Genomic DNA, 14546 nt, shown 5'->3' on the forward strand with positions numbered 1-14546 from the left:
TATATCTACAAGAAAACAGATTTATTTATTTTAGAAATCAATCAATGTACGTACAAGGAATAAAAGTCAGCCCTTGATGCAGCATGTTGAAAGTGAAGATGGTTGAACAGATGTTGGCTTTCTTGTTATAGGGATTGTATAAAATGCTCTGAAAGGGGTGGATTTATTTTATTATAAACTAAAGGTGCGGTTAACATTTAAGCTGTGGGGATGGGGGTTCCTTTGTCTCTGACATTTTAAACCTGACAGTGACTTATCGAATAACATACCAAGAACAGAACAATATAGTATTTGCATTTGAAAGCAATTTATTGAGCAGACAATAGTGGTTACATTAGGAAAGCACGTAAGACCCATTCAGGAGAAACAAAAGACTGACCACAAATAAAAAAACAAAAAACTTTAGTACAGCATTATGGTTAGTCTTTATAATGAATTAAATTGAATTGATTCAACAAAGTCTAATAACTTTTCTTTTTTTATAATTTTACAATACAAAAATTCAGATTATATATAAATGATTCACAATGACTAAAACGTAATTAATAAAAATCAGTGTTTAAACTGTGTACGCCAACTCCATAGTATGCCCAGAAATAGAGATGAGCAGATGTTTTAATTGCTCGATTCATCCTATATTGTGAAACAAGAAAAAATCTAAGTTGAAACAAGGAAACTATAGGTACTGTATATGTTGTAAATGATAAAGCCTGATACAAATTTGATTGTCAAGAGAAAAAGGAAACCACCCAGTCAGTTATAGACCATCCACAATAACCACATAAGTCATTGTAATAAGAACTTAGGACACATTCAGATATTTGAGTTATTTACATGGAATCAAAAACCCCCTTACTCGCAGAAACTGAACAATCATGTTTTCCATCACATCTATTAACACAAAAATTAAAGCAATTTTAAAACGACTAAATGAATGATTTTAATGTCACTTTAGCCACGTGACCCAACTTGCAATGATCCAATCAGTTTTCTTTGGAAATCGAGTCTACCTTCAAAATAAATGTCACAACGGAAAATAAGACATTTGCTACTTCTGTTCTGTTTCAAAATTGAAAGCATAATTGTAAAAAAAAAAATTTAAAATGTATAATTTTATAAGAGACAAGCTTTTTTAGATTTATAAATACATTATCAGAATGAAAGGGTAAATCTGTAACATGACTTCTGACACCAAGCAGAAAGGATTTTGGTCATACAGTATTGTGTAGTGCTGAATTAGAAATGTTGTCCTACATGCAAAACAGTTCAGATACACAAACAAAAGATACAGAGTTTGCATTGGAAAGTAGTTTATTGCACATTGACATGACCACTTAGGTCTCCATCATGTAAATGTGTCAGATGAAGACATGCTCATCTTCATCTTTAGTCACTGGCAGGTTGACACTAAAATTAAAATAAAATAATTCTACAATATTACCACAAACAAAAACAAGCATGTATCCAAGTTGTCAACATGTTTGTTTATCCAATAACCATAGTTTTTAGATGTAGAAAACTACGGGTATATTATTCTAGATGTGAGCAGCTTTACAAAGAAAGGCTATATACATTATAATATCATATTGTAATAGACGGTTGAAGGGAGACTCCTAGTACTGAAAATACTCACGCGCTTGCATGTGTATATCACAGTCAAATATTTGTAGATGTGAGGGCACAGATCCACGTAAACTAAACTTGAAATATATAGTTTGCATTTTTCTTTATCATCACACCTGAAAATAAAGAAACACATGTTAAAGTTAATATTTTACAAAGTAAAGATTTGAAAATGTGAGTATGTGTGTGTTTAGCAATATTACAAAAGTTTCACGATGCTGGTCTGGTCTGAGAAGCACAGAGAAGATGTGAGACTTGAATTAGAATGAGGGCAAATCTGCTGACTTCTCCTTCCGTAGGAAGCATATTTAACCGTCATTTTTTCATGAGATGCTAAAACAACACAAAAGATGATTGAAACCATTTGTTAAGATTCATTATTTTAGTAAGTTTTGCTATAATTACTAGAATATATTAAATCTATGATAACTCATAACTATTTTATGATTTGGCAAAATCACTTGAACAACAGTGTAAAAAACATAAATCTTACAACAGCCGAACTCTTGCTTGTCAAACTGACAGATTGAAAACATTTCTGAGATAAAAAAGAGGAGAAGCAATAAATATTTGTTATTTAATGAAGCAGTCACAACATAAACCAGACATTTTGTAAGAGTTGAAAAGTGTACAATTTACCCATTTGGTGGGCCACAGGTATATCCATGCAGATATTGTAAATGTAAACGTGAAATTTTAATGAAAGAGAACTCACTACAGCCTTTGCCTTCACATTCAAACGGCTTCTGGGCTGGATCTGGTCCACCTTAAGAAAAACAGTAAATTAGAAGTATAGATAATACACTACATTTACCCCTGGTTTCACAAACAAGGTTGTCTCAGCTAAAAAAAAAAACTTGTCTTAAAATTAGCCAGTGCATTTGATTTATCTCAAAGATACACACCAGTAATGTATTTTTCTAATGCATGTTTATTAAAGATAAACAATGAACAAAGTCAAACTTTACAGCCATATTTTGTCAGGTATAAAAAACATAAAGGCCTAGTTTCACAAAAAACAACAACATATTTTTCTATACCTGACAAAATATGGCTGCAAAGTTTGACTTTGTTCTCTTTGGATTCATACATAGGACATTTATATAGGGCATCATTACACTGGTCAGTAATGTCTTATCACAGAAAACACATCCAAATATTAAACGAGTACTGTGGCTAGGATGTAGGATCAACCTGATGTCCAGTGTGGCCACTTGACGCTACTCACAAGAATAAGACACATCCAGATAATTGTTAGCTCCTCCTGGGTGGTCATGACCAGTGAAAACTGGATTACTCACACGAATTTGACATTCTGTACCTGTACATCTAGAAACACAAAAATACAATGTTGATATTGATGGTAATACAAATAAAATTTGTGAATTTTTTTTTAGCTCTGCATTGATGATGAATGATTTTACTTTTGAGACACATCCTTTGTAGTATCCTTACAACATTTCTTATTACATTGGTCATGATTATCGTCCTCCCAGTCCCATTCGTGGCATGCGTCATTGACCGGCCAAGATTCAAATCCATACGTGCCTGTATCGCTTATATTGCCATAATTGGATGAGAGCACAATAATGTCACCCTCATCTGGTGAGAAATTGGAAGATTTAACCTGTTTACCCACACGAGGACGTGGGCGTCCGGAAGCGGTCTTTATTTACATTAATTTAAAGTTACTGTAGTTTATGTACTCAAACAACTTAAAAGAGACAAGATTCAGTTTTTAACCTTTATTTTATTCTAAAAATCCTATAATAATAGTAATGTCTTCATTTTTGACAGGAGTTATGAAAATTAAAAACTTACGTTATATACCTTTTATTTGAAATATGACCCTCAGTCGCAGTCATTCAAAAAATACCCCTGCATGGTCTTCATGAAAGCACTCGTCAAAACAACGTACATCTGTGATTTTTACTCAGTTTGTGCATATTTACAGAAATATTTATCCAATTGTATATGTTTACTTCAAATTTCTGTAGAGAGGGGTAATATTTAATCCATATTCCAAGCACGACGACATGAGCAGCGCTGGGGCTTCAGCCATTCACACTCAGTCTGTTTCATTCATCCGTGACGCCGGGGGCGCTCTTGTGCCAGACACTTTCATTGGAGTGTGACTCGGAACTTAGAGAGGAAGATGTAGTGTCAGAGGTCAGGTCAGGTGTCAGACACGTCAATGATCCGTGACGTGAAGATCGGTGTTTTGTTCAATAACAGCCAAATAAAGATGTTTTGATGTTTTAAAGCATGGAGACAATAAACACAATTGAGATGATATATGGTTTATCTGTGTTTTTCCACGCTATGTCGGGTATTTTCATAACAATACTGTATGTTTATAATGCTATGCTAATCGAGCATAACCTGTAGCATGAAATCGTTTATTTTTTTCTCATTTTGTGATCCAAAGCTAAATCAGCTCACACATGGTTGTTTAAAGCACCTGACCTTCGATGTTATGAAGTAAGTTGTTTTATAAATCCCTTTATCTGTCGTGTTTAGATCGTGTGCTAAGCTAACATACTAGCTATTTGTAAACACATTCTGCTCAGGAGATTTTATATATATGTCTGTAGGAATAATTTCGACTGGTAAAGCTTCTTTGTTTTAGGTAAGTTTCTCTTAGTAAAAAAAAAGGCATTTGATTCAAAGAACGTGAAGTAAGACGTTTGATCAAAGAAAGGAGGGATTAAAATACTGAATAGAAATTCGTGAGTAATTATAATAATAAAATTATATATATATATATATATATATATATATATATATATATATATATATATATATATATATATATATATATATATATATATATATATATATATATTCCAGATTAAGAGTTGTTGAGTTGTTAATGTGTCTTCTGGATGCTAAAATTTAATGGACCTGTCTGACACAGAACAATAGGACAATAGAGATGTAAATAAACAAACATTAGCTTAGCCTTTTGCTGTTTTCTCTAAATAAATTCACATGACATGGTTTAAAAAAACTTTTAATACAATTCAGAGTTTTCGAGGTATCAGCTTCAGATTTGAAACAGAATGTTATCAGACCTGTGGCTTTATCTGCAGTGCATTTCTAGATAGCTCCAAGCCCAGTTTCGTTTATTTTTTTAATGAAAATATTTCATATATGTTTTATGGAGTTATTAAAAATGTATTATTTAAGATCTTTATAACAACCTTCTCATTATGGCAGTAATTCATTTTGACTTCTTAATAAACTTCCAAGTGTCTGCTTTCAAATGAGACCAAACTTTTGCTTTTAGTGCAAGGGTTCATAAACTATCTATTTTAGTTTGGCTATTACATTTTTACGTTTTCTTTATCAAAAGCAGGGGTTCAGGTTAACAGGTTAATAATTATTAATATTTTAATAATAATATTTAATTTAATTTAAAATGTAATTTATTAAAATATATATATATATTAAGTAATATTTATGATTTTATTTAATATTTGTTCAGGGTTTTTTAGGTACAATGCAATTTAAGGAAAACACTGAAACATATAATTGCCAGGCAGAAATAAAATAGAAAATGCAACTAACCACACTTGATCCTAGCATCATTGCTCACAGTGCCGATGCTCTGAAATACTTTGAGACCAAGACCTGGAGAAACACCAATCGTTCAGCTATTAATATTTATATTAAGATGCCACCAATCTCTGATGCTATTCTGGGTGCATCTGGAAATCATTATAAGTTCAAGCTTATTTATGTTGTTCATTGCATAAACATTGCACATTTGACAGCGGCATATAAAATCAGTACTTACCATGCTGGCATAGTAGCAGTAATACTGAAAATATATAAACAGAAAAAAAAACTTGCGTTTGAAAGTCATAATAAAATATGTAACACAATTAAACATAAATAATACTGCCATCTGCTATATATTAATCTTTTAAGAAACAAATCAATGTACGTACAATGAATAAAAGTCAGCCCTTGATGCAGCATGTTGAAAGTGAAGATGGTTGAACAGATGTTGGCTTTCTTGTCATAGGGATATGACATTGACATCGTCTTTATATAAAATGCTCTGAAAGGGGTGGAATAATTTCATCCTAAACATAAAGGTGTGCGGTTAACATTTAACCTATAGGGATGGGGGTTCCTTTGTCTGACAATTTCAAACCTGAATGTGACTTATCAAAGAACATACAAAGAACAGAATAATATAGTATATGCATTTGAAAACAATATATTGAACAGACAATAGTGGTTACGTTAGGAAAGCACATATGCAAGACCCATTCAGGAGAAACAAAAGGCCGACCACAAATCAGAAAAAAAAACACTTTAGTACAATATGTTATGGTTAGTTGTTGTAATGAATTAAACGGAATTGATTCAACAAAGTCTAATAACTGTTCTTTTTTTATAATTTTACAATACAAAAATTCAGATTATACATAAATGATTCACAATGACTAAAACGTTATTAAGAAAAATCAGCGTTTAAACTGTGTACGCCAACTCCATAGTATGCCCAGAAATAGAGATGAGCAGATGTTTTAATTGCTCGATTTATCCTATATTGTGAAACAAGAAAAAATAGAAGTTGAAACAAGGAAACTATAGCTACTATGGTGTAAATGATAAAGCTTGATACAAATTTGATTGCCAAGAAAAAAGGGAACCACCCCATAGTCAGTTATAGGCCATCCACAATAACCACGTAGGTCATTGTAATAAGAACTTGGTACACAGGTGTAGGACACATTCAGATATTTGAGTAATTTACATGGAATCAAAAACCCCTTACTCACAGAAACTGAACAATCACATCTTTTAACACAAAAATTAAAGCAAATTGAAAACGATTAAAGGAAATGATTTTAATGTCACTTTAGCCACGTGACCCAACTTACAACGATCCAATCAGTTCTCTTTGGAAATCAAGTCTACCTTCTTTTCGTGTCAGAAGCCGTTTCAGTCAGATATACTTCACAATGATAAATAAGACAATCCCTATTTCTGTTTTATGATGACTTTAAGTAATGTGTATACAACAGTGATATCCACAATAAGAAATTTGAGGGGTACATGCCTTTAGGACATTTAAAATATATAAGACAAGTCGAGTGGAGTTTATTTAACATTAATGGGATATTCTAGAGTGAATTGTGAACAAGGTGGTTGTTACCAGAAAACCTTAACCCTCAAATGGTCCTCGTTTTCTGTTTACACTACTGGCCCTTGGGGTCAATATACATATAAAATGTATAATTTTCTCTGAGACAAGCTTTTTTATATTTATAAACACATTATGGGTCAGTATGAAAGGGTAAATCTGTAACATGACATTTTTGACACCAAGCAAAAATGATTTTGGTCATACAGTATTGTGTAGTGCTGAATGAGAAATGTTGTCCTATATGCAAAACAGTTCAAATAAACAAGCAAAAGATACAGAGTTTTAGATAGTAGTTTATTCAACAAAAAGTGGTTTATCTCAGACGGAACATGTTAAGACCAATAAAAAAACAAAAATGTGAACCAAAAATAATGGCTTGTATTTCAAAAAACATGATATCATCTTGCCATCTCCAGCAGATCAAATAGCCTATACAGTTTCATATTGTTTTACTAGCATTCAGAAATTTAATGATATATTGCCCAATTAGCAAAATAAATATGTTAATAAAATCACTTAAGAGTCAATAACCTTTAAACAATTGTAAAATTTAATAACATTATTCCTGTGAAGGTACACTGCACATTGACATGACCACTTAGGTCTCCATCATGTCAATGTGTCAGATGAAGACATGCTCATCTTCTTCTTTAGTCCCTGACAGGTTGACAGTAAAATAAAATAATTGTACAATATTACCACAAAAAAAAAACAAGCAATAATCCAAGTCGTCAACATGTTTGTTTATCCAATAACCACAGTTTTTAGATGTAGAAAAATAATTAAAAGATAAAATATTTCTTAATTCTGCAGACTACGGGCATATTATTCTAGGTGTGAGCAGCTTTACAAAGAAAGGCTATACATTATAATATTGCAGGAAGACTCCTAGTCCTGAAAATACTCACGTGCATGTGTACATCACGGTCAAAGATTTGTAGAGGTGAGGGCACAGATCCAGGTAAACTAAACTTGAAACATATAGTTTGCATTTAGATTTGTCATCACACCTGAAAATGAAGAAACAAACGTTAGAATTAATATGTTAGAAAGTGAAGATTTGAAAATGTGAAAGCTGCACAGGTATGTGTGTGTTTAGGAATATTACAAAAGTTTCACGATGCTGGTCTGGTCTGAGAAGCACAGAGAAGATGTGAGACTTGAATTAGAATGAGGGCAAATCTTCTGACTTCTCCTTCCGTAGGAAGCATATTTGACCGTCATTTTTCCAGATTCTAAAACAACACAAAAGATGTTTGAAACCATTTAGTTAGATTCATTATTTTAGCATGTTTTGCTATATTTACTTAAATCTATGATGACTCATAGCTATTTTATGATTTGGCAAAATGACTTTAACAACAGTGTAAAAAACATAAATCTTACTACAGCCGAACTCTTGCTTTTCAAATTGACAGATTGAAAATACTTCTAAGATAAAAAAAAAAAGAGGAGAAGCAATAAATATTAGTTATTTAATAAGCAGTCACAACATAAACCAGAAATTTTGTAAGAGTTGAAAAGTGTACAATTTACCCATTTCTATCCATGCAGATATTGTAAATGTAAATGTGAAATTTTAATGAAAGAGAACTCACTACAGCCTTTGCCTTCACATTTCAACGGCTTCTGGGCTGGATCTGGTCCACCTTAAGAAAAACAGTACATTAGAAGTATAGAAAATACACTACATTTACCTCTGGTTTCACAAACAAGGCTATATAGTCCTAGACTAAAAATGTTTGAGCTTTCTCAGCTGAAAATAATTTAAAATGAAATGTCTTAAAATAAGCCAGTGCATCTGATTTATCTCAAGATACACACAACCCAGTCTCGTCTTTTTCTAAGGAATGTTTATTAAATTAGTTAAGGTCTATAGCTCTGTGAGAAGAACATCAAACTTTACAGCCATATTTTATAAAAAAAACATAAAGGCCGGGTTTCACAAAAAAAACATGGTTTTCTATACCTGACAAAATATGGCTGTAAAGTTTGACTTTGTTCTCTTTGGATTCAGGACATTTTATAGCGTATTGGGCATCATTAAAGTGGTTAGTGATGGCTAATCACAGAAAACACATCCAAATATTAAACGAGTACTGTGGCTAATGTAGGATCAACCTGATGTCCAGTGTGGCCATTTTACACTACTCACATGAATAAGACACATCCAGATATCTAGTAGTTCTTCCTGAGTCGTAATTCAAAACTTCATTATCCACAGCATATGTACATGTTTGAAGTCCATCACATCTAGAAATACAAAAAATACAATGATGATATTGTACAAGGGGAATACAAAAAATATTTTTTTTCTCTTAGCTCTTCATTGATGATGAATGATTTTACGTTTGAGACACATCCTCTGTAGTATCCTTGTGACATCGGTCATTACTGATGTGCTGTCTTGAACATATGTCATGGACCGGCGAAGATTCAACATCATACGTGCCTGTATCGCTTATAATGCCATGATTGGATGAGAGCACAATAATTTTACCATCATCTGGTGAGAAATTTAAAGATTTAGTAATTAATAATATTTTATTAATAATATAAATAATACTTTATTTTGAATTTAATTTATATTAAAATTACAATTTGGTAATATTTATGATTTGATGTAATATTTTTAAAGGTTTTTTTAGGTACAATGGGTTTTAAGGAAAACACTGAAACATATAATTGCCAGGCAGAAATAAAATATATAAAATGTAACTAACCACACTTGATCACAGCATCACTGTTCACCCTGCCGATGCTCTGAAATACTTTAAGACCAAGACCTGGAGAAACACCAATCATTCAGCTATTTATATTTACATTAAGATGCCACCAATCTCTGATGCTATTCTACATGTATTCTGGAAATCATTATAAGTTCAAGCTTATTTATGTTGTCATTGCATAAACATTGCACATCTGACAGCAGCATATAAAATCAGTACTTACCATGCTGGCATAGTAGCAGTAATACTGAAAATATATAAACAGAAAAAAAACTTGGGTTTGACTTTCAAAGATCTCACATTTTCAGTCATAGTAACAAGATTAAACATACATAACACTGCTATCTGCTATATAAGAGAAAACAGATATATCTTTTAAGAAATAAATCAGTACGTACAAAGAACAAAAGTCAGCCCTTGATGCAGCATGTTGAAAGTGAAGATGGTTGAACAGATGTTGGATTTCTTTTTATAGGGATATGACATTGACATCGTCTTTATATAAAATGCTCTGAAAGGGGTGGAATTGTTTCATCCTAAACATAAGGGGGCGGTTAACATTTAACCTATAGGGATGGGGGTTCCTTTGTCTCTGACAATTTCAAACCTGCCAGTGACTTATCAAATAACATACCAAGAACAAAACAATATAGAATTTGCATTTGAAAGCAAAACAAACAAACGCACATACATACATACATACAGTTCAGCATTGGAAGAAGGTAAAGTTTGAAGCATAAATCTTAACCAAAACACATCAAAACTTAGTGTTGTTATGAATATATAAAATGTATATGCATTCCTATGGGTGGGGAGTCATGAAACAAAAAAACTGTGACTACATTATTTCTATCATCAGATGACTACATTCTGATATTTTTCCAGTGATATATAGTTTATGAAGATTTTTTTAGGTTCATAGTAGGGGTTTATTGTTATAAATATGTATAAACAAATTGGGCTTACATGTGGGCCCATGACCTTTTAGAAATCGACTCTCAATATGTAATTTGTTCCCAAAATGGAGATGATATATGAAAACTATACACGCTTAGAGCATACCAATGATATATAGTTTGTCATGATTTGATAAGAATTCATATGCAAAAGCAAAACACTGATCTAATTGTAGGCCTCCCGCTGGTGGGAAAGTGACATTTAGCAGGATTGAGGCACTCTCTTATCATAAATGAATCGCTTACTCTCCCTACATAATTTATTTTTTAAAACACTAATAATAGCTGAATTGTAGAGGCTTATACCTTTCCAACACTATATAGATTGTCATGATTCAATAAACATTTACATCCAAAATATTAAAGTAAACCTAGGTGTTCCTCTAGAGGAACAGTGACAATTAAGTGTTAATAATAGCTTTTTATACAAACATAAACATTTGATCTTACCACGCTATTAAAGTAGCACCAGCACTGAAAAAGTAAATAAAGTAAAACTTTAACAAAATGATACATTTTAGTTCTCATACAGCAAAGTAGTTTATTTCTTTAAAAACAAACCATTTCATAATTGCTTAGTGCTCTGGGACTTTGTCATGGTGGAACATAAAAGAACAAAATTGTTTTTAAAATGTTTGTCTAGGCTAGTCTATTGAATTTCTGTATTTATGCTTCTGCTTACTGTATATCCATATCAATAGCCATTTTATTCAGAAGAGTGCAGTCCCATACGTAGTGGATCCACAATGACAAAAATCCTTTCTGCTTTTGTTTCAGAAGTCATGTTACAGGTTTCCCCTTTCATGCTGCTCCATAATGTGTTTATAAATCTATAGAAAGATTAAGCCGGTCTCCTCTCTGAGGAGTTTTATTCACGTTGCAGTTTACTTGTATTTCTGATTTAGAAATGTAATTTTACATATACAGTAGAAAACAATTGATGAACAAACAAAAGATACAGAATTTGAATTGGAAGGTAGTTTATTTAACAAAGTTGGACATATTACAACCCAAAAATATTTTTTGATAGAAATACGAAAAGAAAGCACAAACATGAACCAGAAATAATGTCTTGTATTTCAATTAACATGATATCATATTGACATCTCCAGCCGATCAAATAGCCTATACAGTTTCATATTGTTTTACTAGCATTCAGAAATTTAATGATTTATTGCCCAATTAGCAAAATAAATGTGTTAATAAAATCACTTGGTAAAATTTAACAACATTATTCCTGTGAAGGTACACTGCACATTGACATGACCACTTAGGTCTCCATCATGTAAATGTGTCCCTGAACTGTTGAAAGTAAAATAAAATAATTGTACAATATTACCACAAACAATAACAAGCAATAATCCAAGTTGTCAACTTGTTTGTTTATCCAATTACACAGTTTTTAGATGTAGAAAAAAGAATTAAAAGATGTAATATTTCTTAATTCTGCAGACTACGGGTATATTATTCTAGGTGTGAGCAGCTTTACAAAGAAAGGCTATGTACATTATAATATCATATTTTAAAAGACAGTTGCAGAGAGACTCCTAGTACTGAAAATTCACGTGCATGTGTACAACACGGTCAAAGATTTGTAGAGGTGAGGGCACAGATCCAGGTAAACTAAACTTGAAACATATAGTTTGCATTTAGGTTTATCATCACACCTGAAAATGAAGAAACAAATGTTAGAATAAAAATCTTAGAAAGTGAAGACTTGAAAATGTAAAAAGGTGCACATGTATGTGTGTGTTTAGCATCATTACAAAAGTTTTACGATGCTGGTCTGGTCTGAGAAGCACAGAGAAGATGTGAGACTTGAATTAAAATGAGGGCAAATCTGCTGACTTCTCCTACCGTAGGAAGCATATTTAACCAACATTTTTCCAGATTCTAAAACAACACAAAAGATGTTTGAAACCATTTAGTTAGATTCATTATTTTAGCATGTTTTGCTATATTTACTTAAATCTATGATAACTCATAACTATTTTATAATTTGGCAAAATCACTTTAACAACAGTGTAAAAAACATAAATCTTACCACAGCCGAACTCTTGCTTGTCAAACTGACAGATTGAAAATACTTCTGAGATAACAAGAGGAGAAGAAATAAATATTATTAGTTATTTAATAAGCAGTCACAACATAAACCAAACATTTTGTAAGAGTTAAAAAGTGTACAATTTACCCATTTTTATCCATGCAGATATTGTAAATGTGAAATTTTAATGAAAGAGAACTCACTACAGCCATTGCGTTCACAGACAAACGGCTTCTGGGTTGGATCTGGTCCACCTTAAGAAAAATTGTAAATTAGAAGTATAGATAATAGGCTACACTACATTTACCCCTGGTTTCACAAACAAGGCTTAAGTTTAGTCCGTTTGAGCTGTCTCAGCTGAAAATTAATTGCAATGAAATGTCTTAAAATAAGCCAGTGCATCTGATTTATCTCAAGATACACACCCGTAATGTCTTTTTCTAAGGCATGTTTATTAAATTAGTTAATTAATTTAACTAAGGCCTATAGCCCTGTGAGAAGAACATCAAACTTTACAGCCATATTTTATAGAAAAACATAAAGGCCTAGTTTCACAAAAAAAAACATGTTTTTCTATACTTGACAAAATACTGCTTTAAGTTTGACTTTGTTCTCTTTGGATTTATACATAGGACATTTTATAGCGTATAGGGCATCACTGTTAATGGCTTATCACAGAAAACACATCCAAATGTTAAACGAGTACTGTGGCTAATGTAGGATCAACCTGATGTCCAGTGTGGCCATTTGACGCTACTTACAGGAATAAGACACATCCAGATATCTAGTAGTTCCATCTGAGTGGTCATTGAAAAGTGGATTACTCACAGTAATTTGACAATTTGGACCTGTACATCTAGAAACACAAAAATAGAATGTTGATATTGTACAAGGGTAATACAAATACATTTTGTGAAATAAATTTTTTTCTCTTAGCTCTACATTGATGATGAATGATTTTACTTTTGAGACACGTCCTCTGTAGTATCCTTGCGACATCGATCATGACCTTCGTTACATCCTTCATCACCGACCGGCGAAGAGTCAAATCCATACGTGCCTGTATTGCTTATAGTGCCACAATTGGATGAGAGCACAATAATGTCACCATCATCTGGTGAGAAATTGAAAGATTTTACCTGTTAACGCACACAAGGACGCGGGGTACTGAAGTGTTCTTTATTTACATTCATTCAAAGTTACTGTTAGTTTAAATGTACTATACAAAAATTATACATCTTTTAAAAGGGTTAAGACTTAGGATTCAGTTTTTAACCTTTATTTAGCAATGCTGACATCGCAGGCATGCACGTTGAATTTCTGGGTCAATCTTGTGGGTTTCATCCGGCTTGATTCGTGTCATACAATATCCACTTCTTGCCGCATGGTTTGAGTATTTTTTAACTAAATACTACAATAAATACGTGAAGAAGATATTTGACTTTGATATTTTGAAGTGTTTTTATTTTACAGCAACTGTTTGAAAATTGGTGTCACTTTCAATCAGTCGGTGTGCTGCCGCTAGACTCGGGCACAAATGAAAAATAGGGTTGACAAAATATATATCTTTTATTTTGGTACTGACAAAATTTTGAGGATGTTATGTCATCGACATCCGTCGAAGGACTGCTCCAATGTCAAGGATCCTCAGAATTGCAGCCAAGGACTGAGTCCTTCGTTTGAGAAATATTCCGGCTGTTTCTCAATGTCAAGGAAGGATCCTCGGAAGCCAGAATTTTGAGGATGTTATGTTATCGACATCTGTCGAAGGAATGTTCCAATGTCGAGGATCCGCAGAATTGCAACGAGGACTGAATCCTTTGTTCGAAAAATATACCATATACAGGAAATTATGCATATGTGTATCCTTTGCGCTCTTCGCGCTCTCAAATCACCTACAACCCTATGCGCGCAACACCAAAAGCACACCTTTTTACTGACGTAATGACGTGCACTTGGCCTGTTCCATTTACGTGATCTCCGAATGCTAAAGAGGAGCCTCGCCTCCAGAGGTGGGTAGTAACGAATTA

General features: G+C 32.6%; 1 protein-coding gene and 1 long non-coding RNA gene across 2 annotated transcripts; both read right to left on the reverse strand.

Moving 5' to 3' along the window:
- Positions 1-1509: 1509 nt before the first annotated feature.
- On the reverse strand, positions 1510-4202 carry LOC135775326 (L-rhamnose-binding lectin ELEL-1-like). The gene is made up of 6 exons (XM_065285417.2): positions 3454-4202; positions 2852-2952; positions 2339-2389; positions 2117-2161; positions 1827-1956; positions 1510-1739 (listed from the first exon to the last, which is right to left on the reverse strand). Exons 1-6 carry the CDS (start codon positions 3486-3488, stop codon positions 1574-1576), a joined length of 528 nt encoding a protein of 175 aa, XP_065141489.1. The 5' UTR covers positions 3489-4202; the 3' UTR covers positions 1510-1573.
- Positions 4203-7203: 3001 nt separating this feature from the next.
- LOC135775330 (uncharacterized) lies at positions 7204-13355 on the reverse strand. The gene is made up of 5 exons (XR_010543861.1): positions 13278-13355; positions 12720-12770; positions 12239-12561; positions 12038-12139; positions 7204-7444 (listed from the first exon to the last, which is right to left on the reverse strand). It is a non-coding gene; the product is annotated as an uncharacterized lncRNA (long non-coding RNA).
- Between the last annotated feature and the right edge of the window lie 1191 nt (positions 13356-14546).

The sequence above is a fragment of the Paramisgurnus dabryanus genome, chromosome 21 (assembly GCF_030506205.2).
Source record: "Paramisgurnus dabryanus chromosome 21, PD_genome_1.1, whole genome shotgun sequence".
Lineage (NCBI taxonomy): Eukaryota > Metazoa > Chordata > Actinopteri > Cypriniformes > Cobitidae > Paramisgurnus > Paramisgurnus dabryanus.

Bases quoted from the DNA above. Each gene is read 5' to 3' on its own strand.
- LOC135775326 (XM_065285417.2), bottom strand. From the start codon at position 3,488: ATGACTGCGACTGAGGGTCATATTTCAAATAAAAG. The intron at 2,953-3,453 runs GTATATAACGTA...TTGTGTTTCTAG, and splicing joins GGTCATATTTCAAATAAAAG to ATGTACAGGTACAGAATGTC. The intron at 2,162-2,338 runs GTGAGTTCTCTT...TTTTTATCTCAG, and splicing joins ATGTGAAGGCAAAGGCTGTA to AAATGTTTTCAATCTGTCAG.